Raw genomic sequence first — 14,801 nt, 5'->3', positions numbered from 1 at the left:
CTTAACAATAGCTTAGTACCTTTAGACTAATAGCTTATTAGAGTAAAAGAACTACCTTAGATAGTAGAAATTATACTATACTACTAGATTTTCAATAACCTAAATTTACTATAGATATTAAGGATTATTAACTACTTGATAAGTACTACTAAATAACGTAGTTTTAGACTCTATTAGTTCAAAGTAAGACTACCTATAAGAGGCCTTAAAAGTTAAGGTACCTACCTACCTACCTCTAAAATACGTATTTTGCCCATCCCTAAGGTAAACGTTAGCCGGTGTCGGCCTTACAAATTTTCCGTAAGGTATGACTCGACTGATCGACTAACTTCAATTCCTCAACAAACTTCTCGACCTTGATAACTCCCGCCCTTGATCTCGAACGCCAATTGGTACAAGTACGCGCCATATGCTCCATTGGTCTCATCGACCCCATTGATTTCATCGGCCTTGAAACCGCATCGAACGCAACGAACGCTACTCACAAATATTTCAACATGGCCGAGAAAAAGGCGGACGCCCCGGCAGCTGGCATGCTCTGGGGGGGCAGGTTCACAGGTTTGAGAGTCTCGGGAAACAAGCTTTGGATGCAGTATACTGACCTCACGGTGCGCAGGTGCGATTGATCCTCTCATGTATAAGTACAATGCCTCCATCCAGTACGACAAGGCTCTCTACAAAGAAGATATCCTTGGATCGATTGCTTTTGCCAGGGCCAACTCAAAGGCTGGCATCATCACCGAAGACGAATTTCAGGCGATCCAGCGTGGTTTGCTCCAAGTGATGGAAGAATGGAAGCAGGGAACTTTCGTTATCATGCCGAATGACGAAGATGTGAGAAGCCACTCAATTCTACTCAACTTCTCGAGGCTAACACAATGGACCAGATTCATACGGCAAACGAACGTCGATTAGGAGAGGTCATCGGCAAGGACATCGCGGGTAAGCTGCACACAGGTCGCAGCCGCAATGAGCAGGTTGTCTGTGATATGCGCATGTGGTTACGCGATCGAATCCGCGAAATCGACAGCCAACTCGTTGCATTCCTCAAGGTCATTGTCACACGTGCGGAGTCTGAAATGTAAGCCTAGCCTCACCTCCGGCCAAAAGCGGCCCCCTGCTGACTGACAACCTCAGCGACTACATCATGCCTGGATACACCCATCTCCAGCGTGCTCAGCCAGTTCGGTGGTCTCAATGGATGATGTCATATGCCGCTGCGTTCAAGCAGGATCTCGAGCGGTTGCGCCAAGTTTTTGAAAGGGTCAATCTGAGTCCACTTGGTTGTGGCGCTTTGGCCGGCAATTCATTTCGAATCGATCGAAACTCGATAGCTGACGAGCTTGGTTTTAGCGGAATAACCTTGAACTCCATGAATACTTCGGCCGACCGCGATTTCATAATCGAGTTCCTGGTCTGGAACTCGATTTTCACCAACCACGTCAGCAGGTGGGCTGAGGACCTCATCATATATTCGACCTCTGAGTTCGGTTTCGTGCGGCTGGCCGACGCCTATTCTACGGGTAGCTCTTTAATGCCCAATAAACACAACGCGGACTCGTTAGAGCTTCTGCGCGGCAAGTCAGGGCGTGCTTTTGGTCAAATGGCTGGGTTAATGATGGTAAGTCCTCATATTAACATCTCAGCCAGTTGCCTTGGCTTTGAGGGTGACCCGGAGCGTATCGAGAGTAGCTACTAACTATTCACTTGGAAGAGTGTGAAAGGCTTGCCATCTTGCTATAATAAAGATCTCCAGGAAGGGTGGGGGCCTATGCTGGATTCGGTTCAGACTGTATCGGATAGTCTAGGCATAGCCAATGGGGTCATTGCTACCTTGAAGGTGCGGCCAGAGCGGATGGTGGCTGCTCTGGACAAAACGATGCTAGCCACTGATGTCGCAGAGTGGTTGGTGAGGAAGGGATGTCCGTTCAGAGAGGCTCACCACATCTCTGGACGCGTCGTTGCACTGTCTGAAAAGCTGGAAGTTTCGATGGACAAGCTGACCCTTGAGCAACTGCAAGCCATTGATTCTCGGTTCACAGCAGACATTGCGGAGGCATTCGAATATGAAACGAGTGTCGAGTTGAAAACGGCTAAAGGCGGTACCAGTCGATCCAGCGTGCTGGAGCAGATCCAGATACTCAGGGCTATGTTAGATTAGGGGTTTGATAGCCTGGTGCAGGATGCGGCCGGAGCAAGGGAATCTGGGACGGACATCACGAATGGCACGCTTCATTCGGTGGAAAAAGATATGATTCAAGAGCGACGCTCTTGAATGAAACAAAAAGCCCCAAAAATGACACAAAATGACACATTGTCATTAGAGAAGTTCGAACAGGACAACCGCCGGGCGAGCCGGACATGGGAGGAGTCGTTGTCGATCGATAAACGTATGGTCTTCAAGGCATCTTCCTATAAATGGTTGGGTTTTTGAGAATCGGCAGTCAAGACGCCGACTTGCTGCTAATAGTAATACGCAGAGGCTGTTTATCCAAACGAGCCATTGCATTGTGCCTGTGTGCTCGTTTCGTGAAGTTCCTTTAAACTTGTTACACACTCCAAATCAGCAGCGTCTGCTTGTCAAAGCATCCTTCGTCCTTTTTTCTTTTCGTATTTTATCTTGCTGCTCAGGATGGGTTTAATATGGCCTTGATCAGCCGTTGCATTTGGGCTTCGTCCGCGGGTGTGAGATTCTCGACCCGGACCGGAGGCAAGGCTGGGCTGGGAGCCGGCGCCTGAATGCCCGAATCGTACCTACAATTATACGAATCCATTCGTATAATTGTATTAGAAGTACACGAGTACTACGAGTTGGTAGTCGTTTATATCTAGTATGTACTACAGTATTTGACCCTTCAAATTGCGGCTAGCTATACATCGGCCCGGCCGATGTATAGCTAGCCGGGGACGGGGAATTCATATACTTGGTAGAGTGAAGGAAAGAGGCGGACGGTGAATGGCTGAAGCTATCCCGCCAAGAAATGCTTCGATATACAGAGGTACAACATGATTGCATCAAGGCTTCTTTCAGCATAGTCTTCCCGTTCTTATCGTTTCTTATCGTGGATCATCAATCAATTGCCTGAAGAAGAGGCAGCAAAGTTTTACCGTAGGCGGGCATAGGGACCCTCCAAGCACGTGACGCAGCGACGAGGGACAACAGCTACCTTGCCTTACTACCTAGATACTGTACTGTACTGTACTGTATATGGGTAGAGTACCTAGGTATGTATGTCCGACATCCCCGTGCGATGTTGCGGTCATCATCGCTGACGGCACTGGAGTTGAGGTCAGAGGTTTTGCCAGTTTTGCTATGGCGAGGCCGTCCAGAAGGACGCTCCTAAGCCCGGGGCAAAGAGAGCCTATGAGAAGCCACCTGGGAATAGCCTCGACATGGCAAAAGATTGTAGGAGAGTCTTATCGGGATTGTTGAGAGCGAGGCATGACATTAGAAATGAATAGCGGTCGACTCGCTTATTGCTTCCCTCCACAAAACGCGTTTGCTGTATTGTGACCTTGCAGATAAGAAAGGCATTTTATATACATATTATTGATTGTTACTACAACTATTGATATGTCGTCCATGCTCTGCTATGATTGGTTGCGATAACAGAGGCGGCCCTGGCTGAGACCTACTGATACTGTCTGACAGCATACGCAGGGAGAGTGTGAGACCGGGAGGAGGATCCCCACAACAGAGCATCAAGGCATATCAAGACATACCTACGCAGTATAACCCCAAGTCGGGGAACTGTGGAGGCTCAAGAAACATCCCGCCGGATGCCAGTTGTTTGCCGTTTACAGTATATCCAGACTCTTTATATCTACAAATGGCTCTCGTTGCAGATCCTTGCCAGCCGCGTCTGAAGTCAAGCGCGTCATTTGCCCCCCTTATCTTCTTCTTCTTTGCTTCTTCTGCTGTCTCCTATTTCCGGGTCGCTATCTGCAGATAGCTGTCACGTGTTACCACGGTGATATACATATACCTACCTGTTTTGGGTCTCTTTAAGTCTTATCCATGCTCTCAGCAGCATCAGCCAGGTGAACAACAATGTCGTCGACCGACGTCGAGCAGGGCGATGAGAAGCTGGCCTACGAGAAGGCTTTCGCTCCTTCAGGAGGCGGGGCTGGAGCCGACATTGGGACGGGAACACATCACAACCTCGACAGCTTGGAAGTCCTGGGGTACAAACCGGAGCTCCAACGGAACCGATCCCTATTCACACTTCTCTTCCAGAGTCTGGCCATCGCAGCCATCCCCTATGCTGAAGGCGGCCCCCTCATCAGTGCCATCTATGGCGGTGGTCAACTGCCATTCTTCGTTGGCTGGATCATCATTCTTGTCCTGGATGAATGCATAGCCCTCTCCCTCAGCGAACTCGCATCTCGATATCCCACCTCGGCGGGGCCCTATTACTGGTCTTTCCAAGTCGCAACACGGAACAAGACCGTCCTCTCCTTCTTCACGGCCTGGATATGGCTCATCGGCAACTGGACCATCACACTGTCGGTGAACTTCGGTTTAGCAACCCTGATCTCAGCTACGGTTTCCATTTACCATCCTGATTTCGTCATGACTGATTGGCAACTCCTTCTCGTCTTCTACGCCATCTGCCTCATTTCTCTTGCCATCTGTACCTTTGGTAACAGGTTCCTCCCCATGGTGGATATCATCTGTGCGGCCTGGACCGTTCTGGGCATCATCGCAGTCCTGATCTCTTTGTCTGTGAAGGCCGAGGCAGGAAGACACAGCGCGGCGTATACGCTTGGTCATTACGACAAAAGCTTTTCCGGCTGGGGAGGCTTCACCTTCTTCATTGGTTTGCTTCCAGCCGCCTACACCTTCTGCGCGCTCGGCATGATCTCGTCCATGGCGGAGGAGGTCAGTGATCCCGCGGTCAAGGTCCCCAGGGCCATGAGTCTGTGTGTCCCAATTGGCGGCTTTGCAGGTCTCTTCTACATCATCCCGATCTGTGCTACCATGCCACCACTAGCAGACGTTCTCAATTCTCCCGGCGGCCAAGCAGCCCCCTATATCTTCCACACCGTCATGGGTACTCCCGGCGGCGGACTCGGCCTGACCTTCATTGTCCTGGGAGTTACTATGTTCTGCAGCATCAGCATCACCGTCGCCGCGTCGCGCTGCACCTGGGCCGTCGCCCGAGACGAAGCCATCCCGGCCGCCAAACTCTTCGCAAGGGTCAACAACAAACTCGGCGTTCCCGTCTGGGCTCTCATCCTCGTCACCGTCGTGCAGATGCTCCTCGGGCTCATCAATCTCGGGAGCAGCAGCGCCTTCACCGCCTTTGACTCCGTCAGCGTCATCGCCCTCTCCGTCTCCTACGCGATCCCCATCAGCCTCTCACTTTTCTGGAACAAGCGCGCCGAAGTCTCGAAAGCCCAATGGAACTGCGGCCCCATCATCGGCCCCATCGTCAACACCGTTTCCCTATGCTGGATCGCGTTCGAGGTCGTGCTCTTCAGCATGCCGACTGCGCTACCGGTCACTTCCACATCGATGAATTATGCATCCGTGGTGTTCGTTGGCTTTGGTGCTATTTCGGTCTTCTGGTACTTGGTCTATGCTCGGAAAGGTAATGTCTTCTAGTCCTCTGTGTGTGTGCTGTGGACCAGGGTTTCTAACAAGTCTGTAGTGTATAAGGGACCGCCCACTTCTGATGGCCTATGATTTCTTCTTTTCGTGGACCTGAAGATGTATATGTATAGAGATGGTGTCCTTTGAAGGGTTAGATGGAAGCAGGAAGGGTGGGTGGATCACTGACTGTAACATCACATAAGACATAAGATAGGTAGGTTGGAAATAGAAAGAAACGGGGCATTATTACTGTAACAAAAGAATCCTCACAAACTAGGAAATGGGGCATTACTATAAAGTCAAAATCCGGATAAAAAAAAATAGAGAAAAGAAAAGGATCCAAAAAGGATCACAGAAATACAGGGAGTCAGTCGTCTAGATCTTAGCTCAGAAAGCTGATTTGATATACCTAGGTAGTGAGATTGTACTGATCTAAATTCCCCGTCTAAACACATACATAGAATCAAATCCCCACACACACAGAAAACTCCTCCTACGAAACCCCCCCCTATCATGCCATCATCATTTATAACATCCTCACACCTCTCCCCCCTTCCCCCCTAACCCCTAACCCCTAACCACCTCCATAATACTAACTATCCGCCGAATCTGCTCCTGCCACTTACCCCAACCTCTCCCTCCTTCCTTTTCATCTGTACTTCACCTCCCACTCTCTTTATCTCTTCCTCTCCCTATCCCCACCAATCCCGACATTTCGCGTTCTGGAATAGAGGCTTTGCGTCTCCGAGCGCGGCGCCTGAGAGATGGCGCATTGAGATGAGGGTGTGCGAGTGCATGTGTTTTGGGGGCTTGGCGGGTGCTGATGATGATGGATGGGAGGGGTTTGGGACTTCTTCTTGTTTAGTGGGGTTTGGGGAGATGTCTGCTGTTTCGTGATGATGATGGCTGTCGTGGATAGGTGGATGAGCGGTAGCGGTAGCGGTAGTAGCATCAGCAGCAGTAAAGGAAGAAAGCTGCATACAAAACACCCCTTGCCCCTCCCCCTCCGTCCCATTCCCCCTATCCTCCCCACCCTTCCCACCCCCCACAGCCAATCCCTCCATACTCCCCCTCCTCACCTGTTCCCTGCTCTCTCCAAACCTCCTATTCACCTCCTTCCTCAACAGCAGCTCTTCCCTTCCCTGAAGCTCCCAAATCTCAGCTCTTGAAGGTGGTCTAGACCGGCCCGGGACTTTGAGGCCCCAGGACGTGGCGCCTGTGGGTGAGCGGATGTAGCTGTATTGTGCGTGGGCGCTGGGTACGTGATGGGTAACAGGCGGGAGAGGAGGGAGAAGAAAGCTGGGGGTTGGAGATGGAGAGAACGCGCGTGCGGATGGGGTAGGATGGAAGGGGAGATAGGATATTCGAGGAGTAGTGGGATCGGGGTCGTATCTGCGACGTTGGGTTCGAGAAGCTTGGGGGTTGTTTGGGAGAGAGCCGTGGATGATGAAGGAATCCTGATAGGCTCGGAGGTTGGGTGGTAGGTTCCTAGGTGTGTGCACAGCGGCAGGATGCTGAGGTAGTGGAGATGCGGAAACTTGCTGAGTCGAGAGATGGGCTGGCGGAGGCATTGGCCGAACTGGTGGATTCTGGAGCTGGGTGCGTTGAAGTTGATGGGATCTCATGGACGAAAGCTCGCTCGGAATCCTGCCCTCCTCTTGCCTCCTGATATCGTCCATCCCGTGTCGCCGCCCCGTCTCTCCCAGCCCTCCCCGCCTATGAGATCCCTTAGAACCCCTCGAAGAACTCTGCGATTCTGATCCTGATCCTGATCCCGATCCCGACCCCCATCTCGGGCCTCTATACGTAATCAAAAACCGATATGCATATCTGAAGACCATACTGCCCGGACTCCTTGCCTTGCGCCGCCTCTCCTTCATCTTCCTCCTCTTCCAAAATTCCGTAAAGGCCAAACTCTGCTCCTCATACTTCACCAACCACATTCTCCACCTACCTCTCGCGCTCCCATCGCTTTCCGCGCGCTTTCTGAAATATAGAAGGATGTTGAGGAAAATCGCTAGGGAGATAATGATAGCGAATGCGATCGCGGTGCTGATGAGGAAGGGGTCGGGAATTCGCTCGTGCAGAGCGAATGAGTAGATCAGGATTGCGGTCTCGCTGATCAGGAATAGGATCAGGAAGAGGATGGGGAGGACGACGAGAGCGGCGATGCGGAGGAAGGAGCGCGGGCGTGCGTTGTCTGATGTTTGGGATGGAGTATCATCGTCGGAGTCGGGATTGATTGAGAGATGAGAAGGTACATCCATTTGGAGCTCGTCGCTGGACGTCGAAGACTGAGTGGCACTTGAGGGAAGCCATGGTGAGTGCTTTATGCATATTGATATGGTGATGGTCTAGCAAGGCTCGAAGACTGAAGACGGTTCTCGTGGAGAGATGTCTCGAGGAGTGGATGGATGTATAGGGTTTCAGATGCGGGAGCTTGAGTATCTATCGAAGAACATCGAAGGTATGAAAATCGGATATAGGATGCGTATCAGAGGAGACATGTACTTCTTGTTTTGGATTCTGCACTTGCAGGTGCTTCTTCTGAAGCTTTTATGATCAAATTGGGGAACCCCCAGAGAGAAAAGAAGGAATGTAGATCAAAAGTCACAGTATATTTCCCCATACTTTAAACAACGTGTGGTATCTAACAAGCATCAAACCTACTCCTAGATCCCTATCGTACGCGCCAAGCCAACCCTGCCGAGCCTTACACCAAGCGCCTGTCGAACAAAGGGAAAGGCCATGTTCAGCCCATTTTTGTATCCGCAACTCCTCCAATGTAGCCATTTTCATCCCTTTGTGGGGGCGGTGCGCCAGGGCTCTTCTCTCTCTCTGCTGCGCTCCCGCCCTCACGTTCCTCTCTCTTCTTCCTCCCTAACCTCTCACACCATTCTTCTGCGCTGACGATCGTCCCGTCAAGGACTGCTGATACTTGGGCCATCATGTCCAGGCCCTCCTTGGCAAGCACCATGACCCTTTTTGCGCCCTCCGTAACCTGTGTGTCTCCTCCGCCTCCGCCTCCGCCTCCGCCAGACCTCCCAGAATTGGCACTCGCCAATCTGAACCTTTGCGGCAACGATGTAAGATGCCTCCTTACTAGAATTCTCGCATTTTCCGGCAATGCTCCTCCAGCGTATTTGGACACAATGTCCACGACCTCTTTCAAGGTCTTCAACACATCCGTCTTCAGTTCCGCAATCCGCGCATTGAGCGCTGATCTCTCGGCTTCGCTTCTGACAACCAATTGTCCGCTATTTTGTCCTTCCTTCTCTTTAGGGTATGTCCAGTCGTTAGAAGTAATTGAGCCCGCAGTTGAAGATTCGGATCCTTGGTCGTAATGTTCCAGTGCTGATTTCAACGCTTCGATTACTTTTCCAATATGCTCGTTCGCCCAACGCAGCCAACTGAGACAGTATTTCAGACTCCGCAAACTTTCCTCACTCATAGCGATACTCAATCCGGATGTGGAGAGCACGAGACGCGACTGCCAGGAACTACCTTGGGACATCGCCGCGTCTCCTTGGGTGGGGATCAAAGCTTGTTGCGCCGCTTCATAGGACGGACTTCTGTGTTCGTCATATGCAGGTAAACTCTCGACAGTAGACGCCTGACTTGGTTCTCGTTGCCGAAGCTGTAGTTCCCCCCTGTGGGCGCGATAGGGGTCTTGAGAGACATCACGATCAGCCTCCCGATCCTCTTCTGCACTGCCAATCTTACGCCGTTTGTTGGAGCCCTCAGAGCCAGCTTCGGGATCGGAAGGCGGTTGGTGGCTTGGTCGCCGACCTCCTAAAAACCATCGCACACCGCCCTCAATACCTGTTATACGATTGACTGATCCAACGGTATTGACGATAGGTGTGAACCTCTTCTCAACATACTCAGCGCTGGATTTAAATCGAGGGCTATAGTTCTTAGAAGCTGAATAGGCGGAGAGTGAGCCACCGATTGCGGTGCCGATGAGGGGGTGGGACTCAGTGAGGAGGGACAGCAGAGGTTCCGCTTGCTGTCCCCTGCCCTGGAAAGTCGTCGAAGACGACGGCGAGGAAGTGTGTCTTGGGGGAGGAGAGTGGACGAAATCTAAGGATAGTAGTTTTAGCAGAGGCACCCGCGATATTTCTATGCCTCACATACCTGCTCGAAGATCCCCAAGTGCTTCGGCTGCCATGCGAACATCTGGATCATCTATCGACAGCACGCTTCCCCCGCGTCGCCCGCGTCGCCCGCGACTATCTGTATCGACATCCATCGTGCTCGGCGATTCTATCGTTTTTCCTTTGGGGGAAAGCTGTGAAGGTCCAGGCTGGTAGTATGCCGTCAACGGATTTGAAGAAGGCCAAACAAACTGAGGCTCAGCTACCGGCTCTGACGTGAATCGTAATTCTGCCGGGGCAGCAGGTAGAGGGGGCAATGTACGTTCACGATGTATCGGAGGAAGGTCTGAGGTGGGCGCAGAAGGCAGATCCAGAGTTTGCGGATCATGCGATTGTGCGTAAGAGGGAGGATGCTCTGGGAGCATGTGACGGTCCTGCTCCATTGTGTTCTCGAAAGCCAACGAGCGCAGCAATACAGTCGAATGTTGCAGGAGATTGTACTTGGCAAAGATCAGAAAAGATGAGGATGGTCGAATCGAAGCGCATCTGCTGGCGGCCCTGGGCGCAGAGTGGATATGGGAGAGTTGGTGAAGCGTCCCGCGGCTAGCATTTGCATTTGCTTGTGAAGCGGGAACGTGAAGCTCGAGCTTTCAGCGGTGGACTTGGAGCAACAGAAAAAAATAGTAGAAGAAAACAACAGCATAGAGTCTCTTGAGAAGAGCTACAAGACAGACCAGATGCTACTGAAGAGCCTTCCAGTCGACGTTGGTATTGCGATCATGACATGGTGCAGATGGAGAGCGATGGGTGGTGAACGATGGATGATGGTGGTCACCTGCCTGATCACATGCCAGCAGCTCGGCGCTGATCAGAGCTAGCTGGGAGGAGTTAGACCATTGTGATTACATAATGGATTATTAACCTAGGTAGGTGCAGGGTAAGAGCGTAAAAGCCACATCACGTGAAAGGAGGCTGGATGAGGCTGGAGATGGAGGGATGAAGATGTACAGTACGTCGATTGCTTGAGAATGGACGGGAAAACGGTATTTGAAGTTACTGATTGGCTTCCAAGGAGCTTGCTTGGTTAGATCTACGGAGTATCATCGATCATTGCATCTCATAGCTGGTGTCTTTCCATATCCCGGAAAAGACGCCTGCAACTGAGGTGAGAACTGGCAATGAAAGAATCTTCACGTTGACGCTGCCACCGAAGGCTCTGTTCACATTCCTCCAGCCGATGCCTTCTTTTAAAATCAAGGTTTACTGTTCGATTTATCATGTATGGTCCCTCTGACGCCGCCCAAGCAACCTATTGCTATTGAAAACAATGCTCGGCCAGCTCTTATGGTACCCTGGAGATTCGTCTCCGCGCCACGGTATCGCTAGCTTCATCAATGGGAGGCAGGGTAGGCGCTGACAGAAAGCCAGGCCGGTTGTGCTTATATGGTGAGCAGCACTGTCTAGAAGGGCGCGTTGAAGAAAAGAAGAAAAGATCTCGGCGAGCATTTTCTGATATTTCTATATTTTTCGAGCGATGGGCTAAGCTGCATTAGGACTGGGGCCATTAATCCCAGTCTAACCCAAGCGAGACAAGGCCACCGCGATGTTGAAGCTTCGCTGCCATCTCCAAATTAAGGGTAACGTGGGGTTAAGAGCGCCATTCCCGACCTCATGATTCTGTCAATAACATCTACGAATGTTTGAATTCGTCTAAGTCAAGATTACTGGCTGATCTGGCTTCATATCAATACCCCCGACCGCTGATACCTCTCCTCCCGACATCATGGCATCAGCTGTCTTCTTTCTCGACCTGAAGGGCAAGGTACGTCCCCCTGAGTGTCCTCATGTCATAGTACAGCCTTGCTGACGATTGCTCGTAGACCCTTCTGGCGCGAAACTATAGAGGGGATATTCCCATGTCAGCAGTAGACAAATTTCCCATCCTCTTGAGTGAGGCGGAAGAAGAGAGTTCCGCAGTGCCGCCGTGCTTTTCAGATGAAGGCATCAACGTATGCGCTCTACCATCATCCAAGCCTGAACTCTACTCTGACATTTTCCCAGTACCTCTACATCAGGCATAACAACCTCTATCTCCTAGCCTTAACGAAACGAAATACTAATGCCGCCGAAATTCTCCTTTTCCTCCACAAGATCGTCGAGGTCTTCACCGAATATTTCAAAGAACTCGAAGAAGAGTCAATACGAGACAACTTCGTTATCATCTACGAACTTCTCGACGAAATGATGGACTTCGGGTATCCACAAACTACCGAATCCAAGATTCTACAAGAATATATCACACAGGAATCGCACAAGCTGGAAATTCAAGCGCGACCGCCGATCGCGGTTACAAATGCTGTATCCTGGCGATCAGAAGGAATCAGATACCGCAAGAATGAAGTGTTCCTCGATGTTGTCGAATCACTTAATCTCTTGGTATCCTCCAACGGCAACGTCCTTCGCTCTGAGATTCTCGGGGCCATAAAGATGAAATGCTATCTCTCAGGGATGCCGGAATTGCGTCTTGGGCTTAACGACAAGGTGATGTTCGAGACGACTGGTCGAGCGACTCGTGGAAAAGCAATTGAGATGGAGGACGTGAAGTTCCACCAGTGTGTACGTCTCGCACGATTCGAGAACGACCGCACAATATCCTTCATTCCACCAGATGGAGAGTTTGAATTGATGTCATATCGCTTAAACACACAAGTCAAGCCTTTAATCTGGGTGGAATGTATTGTGGAATCACATTCTGGGAGTCGTATCGAGTATATGTTGAAAGCGAAAGCGCAATTCAAACGTCGCAGCACGGCTAACAATGTGGAAATCATTGTCCCTGTCCCAGAAGATGCTGACTCGCCTCGTTTCCGAACCAACATCGGTAGTGTGCATTATGCGCCTGAGAAGAGCGCTATTGTGTGGAAGATCAAGCAATTTGGTGGGAATAAGGAGTTCCTAATGCGTGCTGAACTTGGGCTTCCAAGCGTGAAAGGGGATGATGAACACGGTGGCGGAATGACTGGTGGCTTTGGAGGAAGTATGGGAGGCATTGGTGGCAAGGGAGCGAAGAGACCGATCAGTGTGAAGTTCGAGATTCCTTATTTCACAACGAGCGGGATTCAAGTCCGATATCTCAAGATCGTGGAGCCAAAGGTATGTTGGTACTTACTTACTGAACCCTATCCTCCCCCTTTTGATCTCCATGGCCGAGTGGTCAGTAATCGACCCTCATCCCTTTCGGAATCATCTCAAGAGATATCAACCGTAGAAGATCGATCGTCTAACGAAGCAAATAGTTACAATACCCCTCTTTACCATGGGTCCGATACATCACGCAATCAGGCGACATTGCGGTCCGACTCCCCGACGTAAGCTGAAAGCTGCCCTTCTCCATTTTGCAAAATTGAGAAAGGGGACGGGAGTCAGCAGACAAAGTCGATGTGGAAGAATTATGTGGAGAACGGAACTGTCCTAGTTCATGCACTAATTGATGAGGGAGGAGGATGCATTTCAGGCGCTAGCGTACAGGAGTTAAAGAGTACATATCAAGCTCAGTTAGTGGCTGAGAAAGACAAATGAATTCAAACACCCACGATCGATGATTTCTCAAGAGGAAACTCTGCGTGCGCGATGTCGTGGAGGAAAGTTGCCTCACGTGCGAGACCGTCATATTTCACCTGATCGACCTACGTACAGGGGTATCTGCCTCTTTCAGTGGGAAACTCATTCTCGCATCCATCACGATGGGAATGGCGGAACAACCACCTCCACCCTCTCCTTGCCAATCCCCCTCTTGACAGCCTCATCAAGGATGACCGCGGTGGCCGTGGCACCCACCCTCGCAACGCCCAAGGCTCTCACCCTAAGCAAGTCATCCAGCGTTCTTACACCACCGGCAGCCTTAATCTTCACATCGCCCTTGACATGCTTCTGCATCAGTTCCAGATGCGGGATCGTGGCCCCCTTGTAGTTGTAATCTCCGTTCGCCTGCTTGACAAAACCATAACCGGTTGAGGTCTTGACGAAGGCTACGCCAATGTCGCTGCAGATCTCACACAACTTGATGATTTCCTTGTCCGTGAGATCTTGAATTGTTACCTATCAGCCCCAATTCCCGCTTTCCTCGCTAGCTAATCACCTTTGGTTCTTGAACCTGCTTGACAAAAACAAACAAACCAACAATAATAGCAAAAGAAAAGGTAATCGTAAAAGAAAGCAAGAGATATAAAGAGAGGAAAGAGGGAGGGGGAAGGAAGAACTCACAATCATTCTCAAAAATGACCTTCAACACGCTCCCCCTCTCCACGACAGCGCGGTTCACGGCCGCGATCTCCTCCGCCACATAGTCCCACTTTCCAGACAGCACGCGGCCGATATTCACCACCATATCGATCTCCTTGCCGCCCAGCTCGGCCGCGCGGGAAGCCTCGAAGACCTTGACCTCGGTGCTCGAGTTCCCGTGCGGGAAGCCGATGACGGGACATACGAGCACGGAAGAGCCGGCGAGGGCTTCCTTGGCGAAGGTGATGTGGTAGGGTTTTACGCATGCTGTTGGGGAGAAAAATGGGGGGAATGGGGTTATTATTATTATTCTTATTATTATCATTGTCTCTGGGGGTTGAGGGGATGGACTGATTGGTAGGGTTGGGGAGGGAAGTTGTATTGAGAGGGGGGAGATGGATGAATGGGGGAGGGGGTATTTGGGGATAGGAAGCTGACTTACCAGTTGCGACGCCGTATTTCTTGCTGATTTGTAGACCGGCGAGAACGTCGTCGTCGGTCATCGTGGGGTGGAGGAGGGAATGGTCGATCATTTTGGCGAGGTCGTCGAGGGAGACGCTGAGGGTTGCGGGGCGGGTGCTGGATGCCATGATGAGGAATTTGGGGGGTGGCTTTACGTCCTTTTTCTTCCTGGGGTATTGTATCAAGGTATTATTTCTTGTTTTTGAAAGAAGTATAATGGGGAATGGGGAATAGTCAGGATGAAGACGGGATGGAGATATCTTGTATCTGATGTTTACTCTGTAGAACACGTGTGGGAGAATGCCCCGCATCAACAGTGTTTGAATCAGCCGTTTAACAGCTTCCTACCTTAAATTAAGGTACAG

The 14,801-nt window shown here is 50.9% G+C and overlaps 7 protein-coding genes across 7 annotated transcripts; 3 read left to right on the top strand and 4 right to left on the bottom strand.

The window, feature by feature from the left end:
• Nucleotides 1-342: 342 nt before the first annotated feature.
• M430DRAFT_117419 (hypothetical protein) lies at nt 343-2,377 on the top strand. Its single transcript, XM_024861668.1, has 5 exons — nt 343-558; nt 617-834; nt 888-1,081; nt 1,138-1,621; nt 1,715-2,377. The coding sequence occupies exons 1-5, from the start codon at nt 498-500 to the stop codon at nt 2,159-2,161; spliced, it is 1,404 nt and encodes a 467-aa protein (XP_024723382.1). The 5' UTR covers nt 343-497; the 3' UTR covers nt 2,162-2,377.
• Nucleotides 2,378-3,742: 1,365 nt separating this feature from the next.
• M430DRAFT_117418 (hypothetical protein) lies at nt 3,743-5,970 on the top strand. Its single transcript, XM_024861667.1, has 2 exons — nt 3,743-5,594; nt 5,655-5,970. Exons 1-2 carry the CDS (start codon nt 4,052-4,054, stop codon nt 5,687-5,689), a joined length of 1,578 nt encoding a protein of 525 aa, XP_024723381.1. The 5' UTR covers nt 3,743-4,051; the 3' UTR covers nt 5,690-5,970.
• M430DRAFT_216204 (hypothetical protein) lies at nt 5,788-6,174 on the bottom strand. Its single transcript, XM_024864540.1, has one exon. It carries the CDS (start codon nt 6,109-6,111, stop codon nt 5,896-5,898), a length of 216 nt encoding a protein of 71 aa, XP_024723380.1. The 5' UTR covers nt 6,112-6,174; the 3' UTR covers nt 5,788-5,895.
• A 1-nt stretch (nt 6,175) lies between these two features.
• Nucleotides 6,176-8,169, bottom strand: M430DRAFT_216200 (hypothetical protein). Its single transcript, XM_024864539.1, has one exon. It carries the CDS (start codon nt 7,861-7,863, stop codon nt 6,289-6,291), a length of 1,575 nt encoding a protein of 524 aa, XP_024723379.1. The 5' UTR covers nt 7,864-8,169; the 3' UTR covers nt 6,176-6,288.
• A 179-nt stretch (nt 8,170-8,348) lies between these two features.
• M430DRAFT_96636 (hypothetical protein) lies at nt 8,349-10,118 on the bottom strand (the record flags this gene model as incomplete). Its single annotated transcript, XM_024869976.1, has 2 exons — nt 8,349-9,679; nt 9,734-10,118. The coding sequence occupies 2 exons, from the start codon at nt 10,116-10,118 to the stop codon at nt 8,349-8,351; spliced, it is 1,716 nt and encodes a 571-aa protein (XP_024723378.1).
• A 1,201-nt stretch (nt 10,119-11,319) lies between these two features.
• On the top strand, nt 11,320-13,245 carry M430DRAFT_64966 (hypothetical protein). The gene is made up of 4 exons (XM_024869139.1): nt 11,320-11,515; nt 11,574-11,702; nt 11,755-12,846; nt 12,990-13,245. Exons 1-4 carry the CDS (start codon nt 11,477-11,479, stop codon nt 13,068-13,070), a joined length of 1,341 nt encoding a protein of 446 aa, XP_024723377.1. The 5' UTR covers nt 11,320-11,476; the 3' UTR covers nt 13,071-13,245.
• A 73-nt stretch (nt 13,246-13,318) lies between these two features.
• M430DRAFT_136153 (hypothetical protein) lies at nt 13,319-14,697 on the bottom strand. Its single transcript, XM_024862445.1, has 3 exons — nt 14,417-14,697; nt 13,957-14,241; nt 13,319-13,778 (listed from the first exon to the last, which is right to left on the bottom strand). Exons 1-3 carry the CDS (start codon nt 14,562-14,564, stop codon nt 13,432-13,434), a joined length of 780 nt encoding a protein of 259 aa, XP_024723376.1. The 5' UTR covers nt 14,565-14,697; the 3' UTR covers nt 13,319-13,431.
• Nucleotides 14,698-14,801: the final 104 nt, after the last annotated feature.

The sequence above is a fragment of the Amorphotheca resinae genome, assembly GCF_003019875.1.
Source record: "Amorphotheca resinae ATCC 22711 unplaced genomic scaffold M430scaffold_3, whole genome shotgun sequence".
NCBI lineage: Eukaryota > Fungi > Ascomycota > Leotiomycetes > Helotiales > Amorphothecaceae > Amorphotheca > Amorphotheca resinae.
This window is presented reverse-complemented; position numbering and strand designations above follow the sequence as displayed.

Coding starts and splice junctions, on each gene's coding strand:
- M430DRAFT_117419 (XM_024861668.1), top strand. CDS start 498: ATGGCCGAGAAAAAGGCGGACGCCCCGGCAGCTGGCATGCTCTGGGGG. Junction 559..616: donor CTGGGGGGGCAGGTTCACAG/GTTTGAGAGTCT, acceptor CACGGTGCGCAG/GTGCGATTGATCCTCTCATG. Junction 1,082..1,137: donor ACACGTGCGGAGTCTGAAAT/GTAAGCCTAGCC, acceptor TGACAACCTCAG/CGACTACATCATGCCTGGAT.
- M430DRAFT_117418 (XM_024861667.1), top strand. CDS start 4,052: ATGTCGTCGACCGACGTCGAGCAGGGCGATGAGAAGCTGGCCTACGAG. Junction 5,595..5,654: donor CTTGGTCTATGCTCGGAAAG/GTAATGTCTTCT, acceptor ACAAGTCTGTAG/TGTATAAGGGACCGCCCACT.
- M430DRAFT_216204 (XM_024864540.1), bottom strand. CDS start 6,111: ATGATAGGGGGGGGTTTCGTAGGAGGAGTTTTCTGTGTGTGTGGGGAT.
- M430DRAFT_216200 (XM_024864539.1), bottom strand. CDS start 7,863: ATGGATGTACCTTCTCATCTCTCAATCAATCCCGACTCCGACGATGAT.
- M430DRAFT_64966 (XM_024869139.1), top strand. CDS start 11,477: ATGGCATCAGCTGTCTTCTTTCTCGACCTGAAGGGCAAG. Junction 11,516..11,573: donor TTCTCGACCTGAAGGGCAAG/GTACGTCCCCCT, acceptor GATTGCTCGTAG/ACCCTTCTGGCGCGAAACTA. Junction 12,847..12,989: donor TCAAGATCGTGGAGCCAAAG/GTATGTTGGTAC, acceptor CGAAGCAAATAG/TTACAATACCCCTCTTTACC.
- M430DRAFT_136153 (XM_024862445.1), bottom strand. CDS start 14,564: ATGGCATCCAGCACCCGCCCCGCAACCCTCAGCGTCTCCCTCGACGAC. Junction 14,242..14,416: donor GAAATACGGCGTCGCAACTG/GTAAGTCAGCTT, acceptor TCTCCCCAACAG/CATGCGTAAAACCCTACCAC. Junction 13,779..13,956: donor GGTCATTTTTGAGAATGATT/GTGAGTTCTTCC, acceptor TAACAATTCAAG/ATCTCACGGACAAGGAAATC.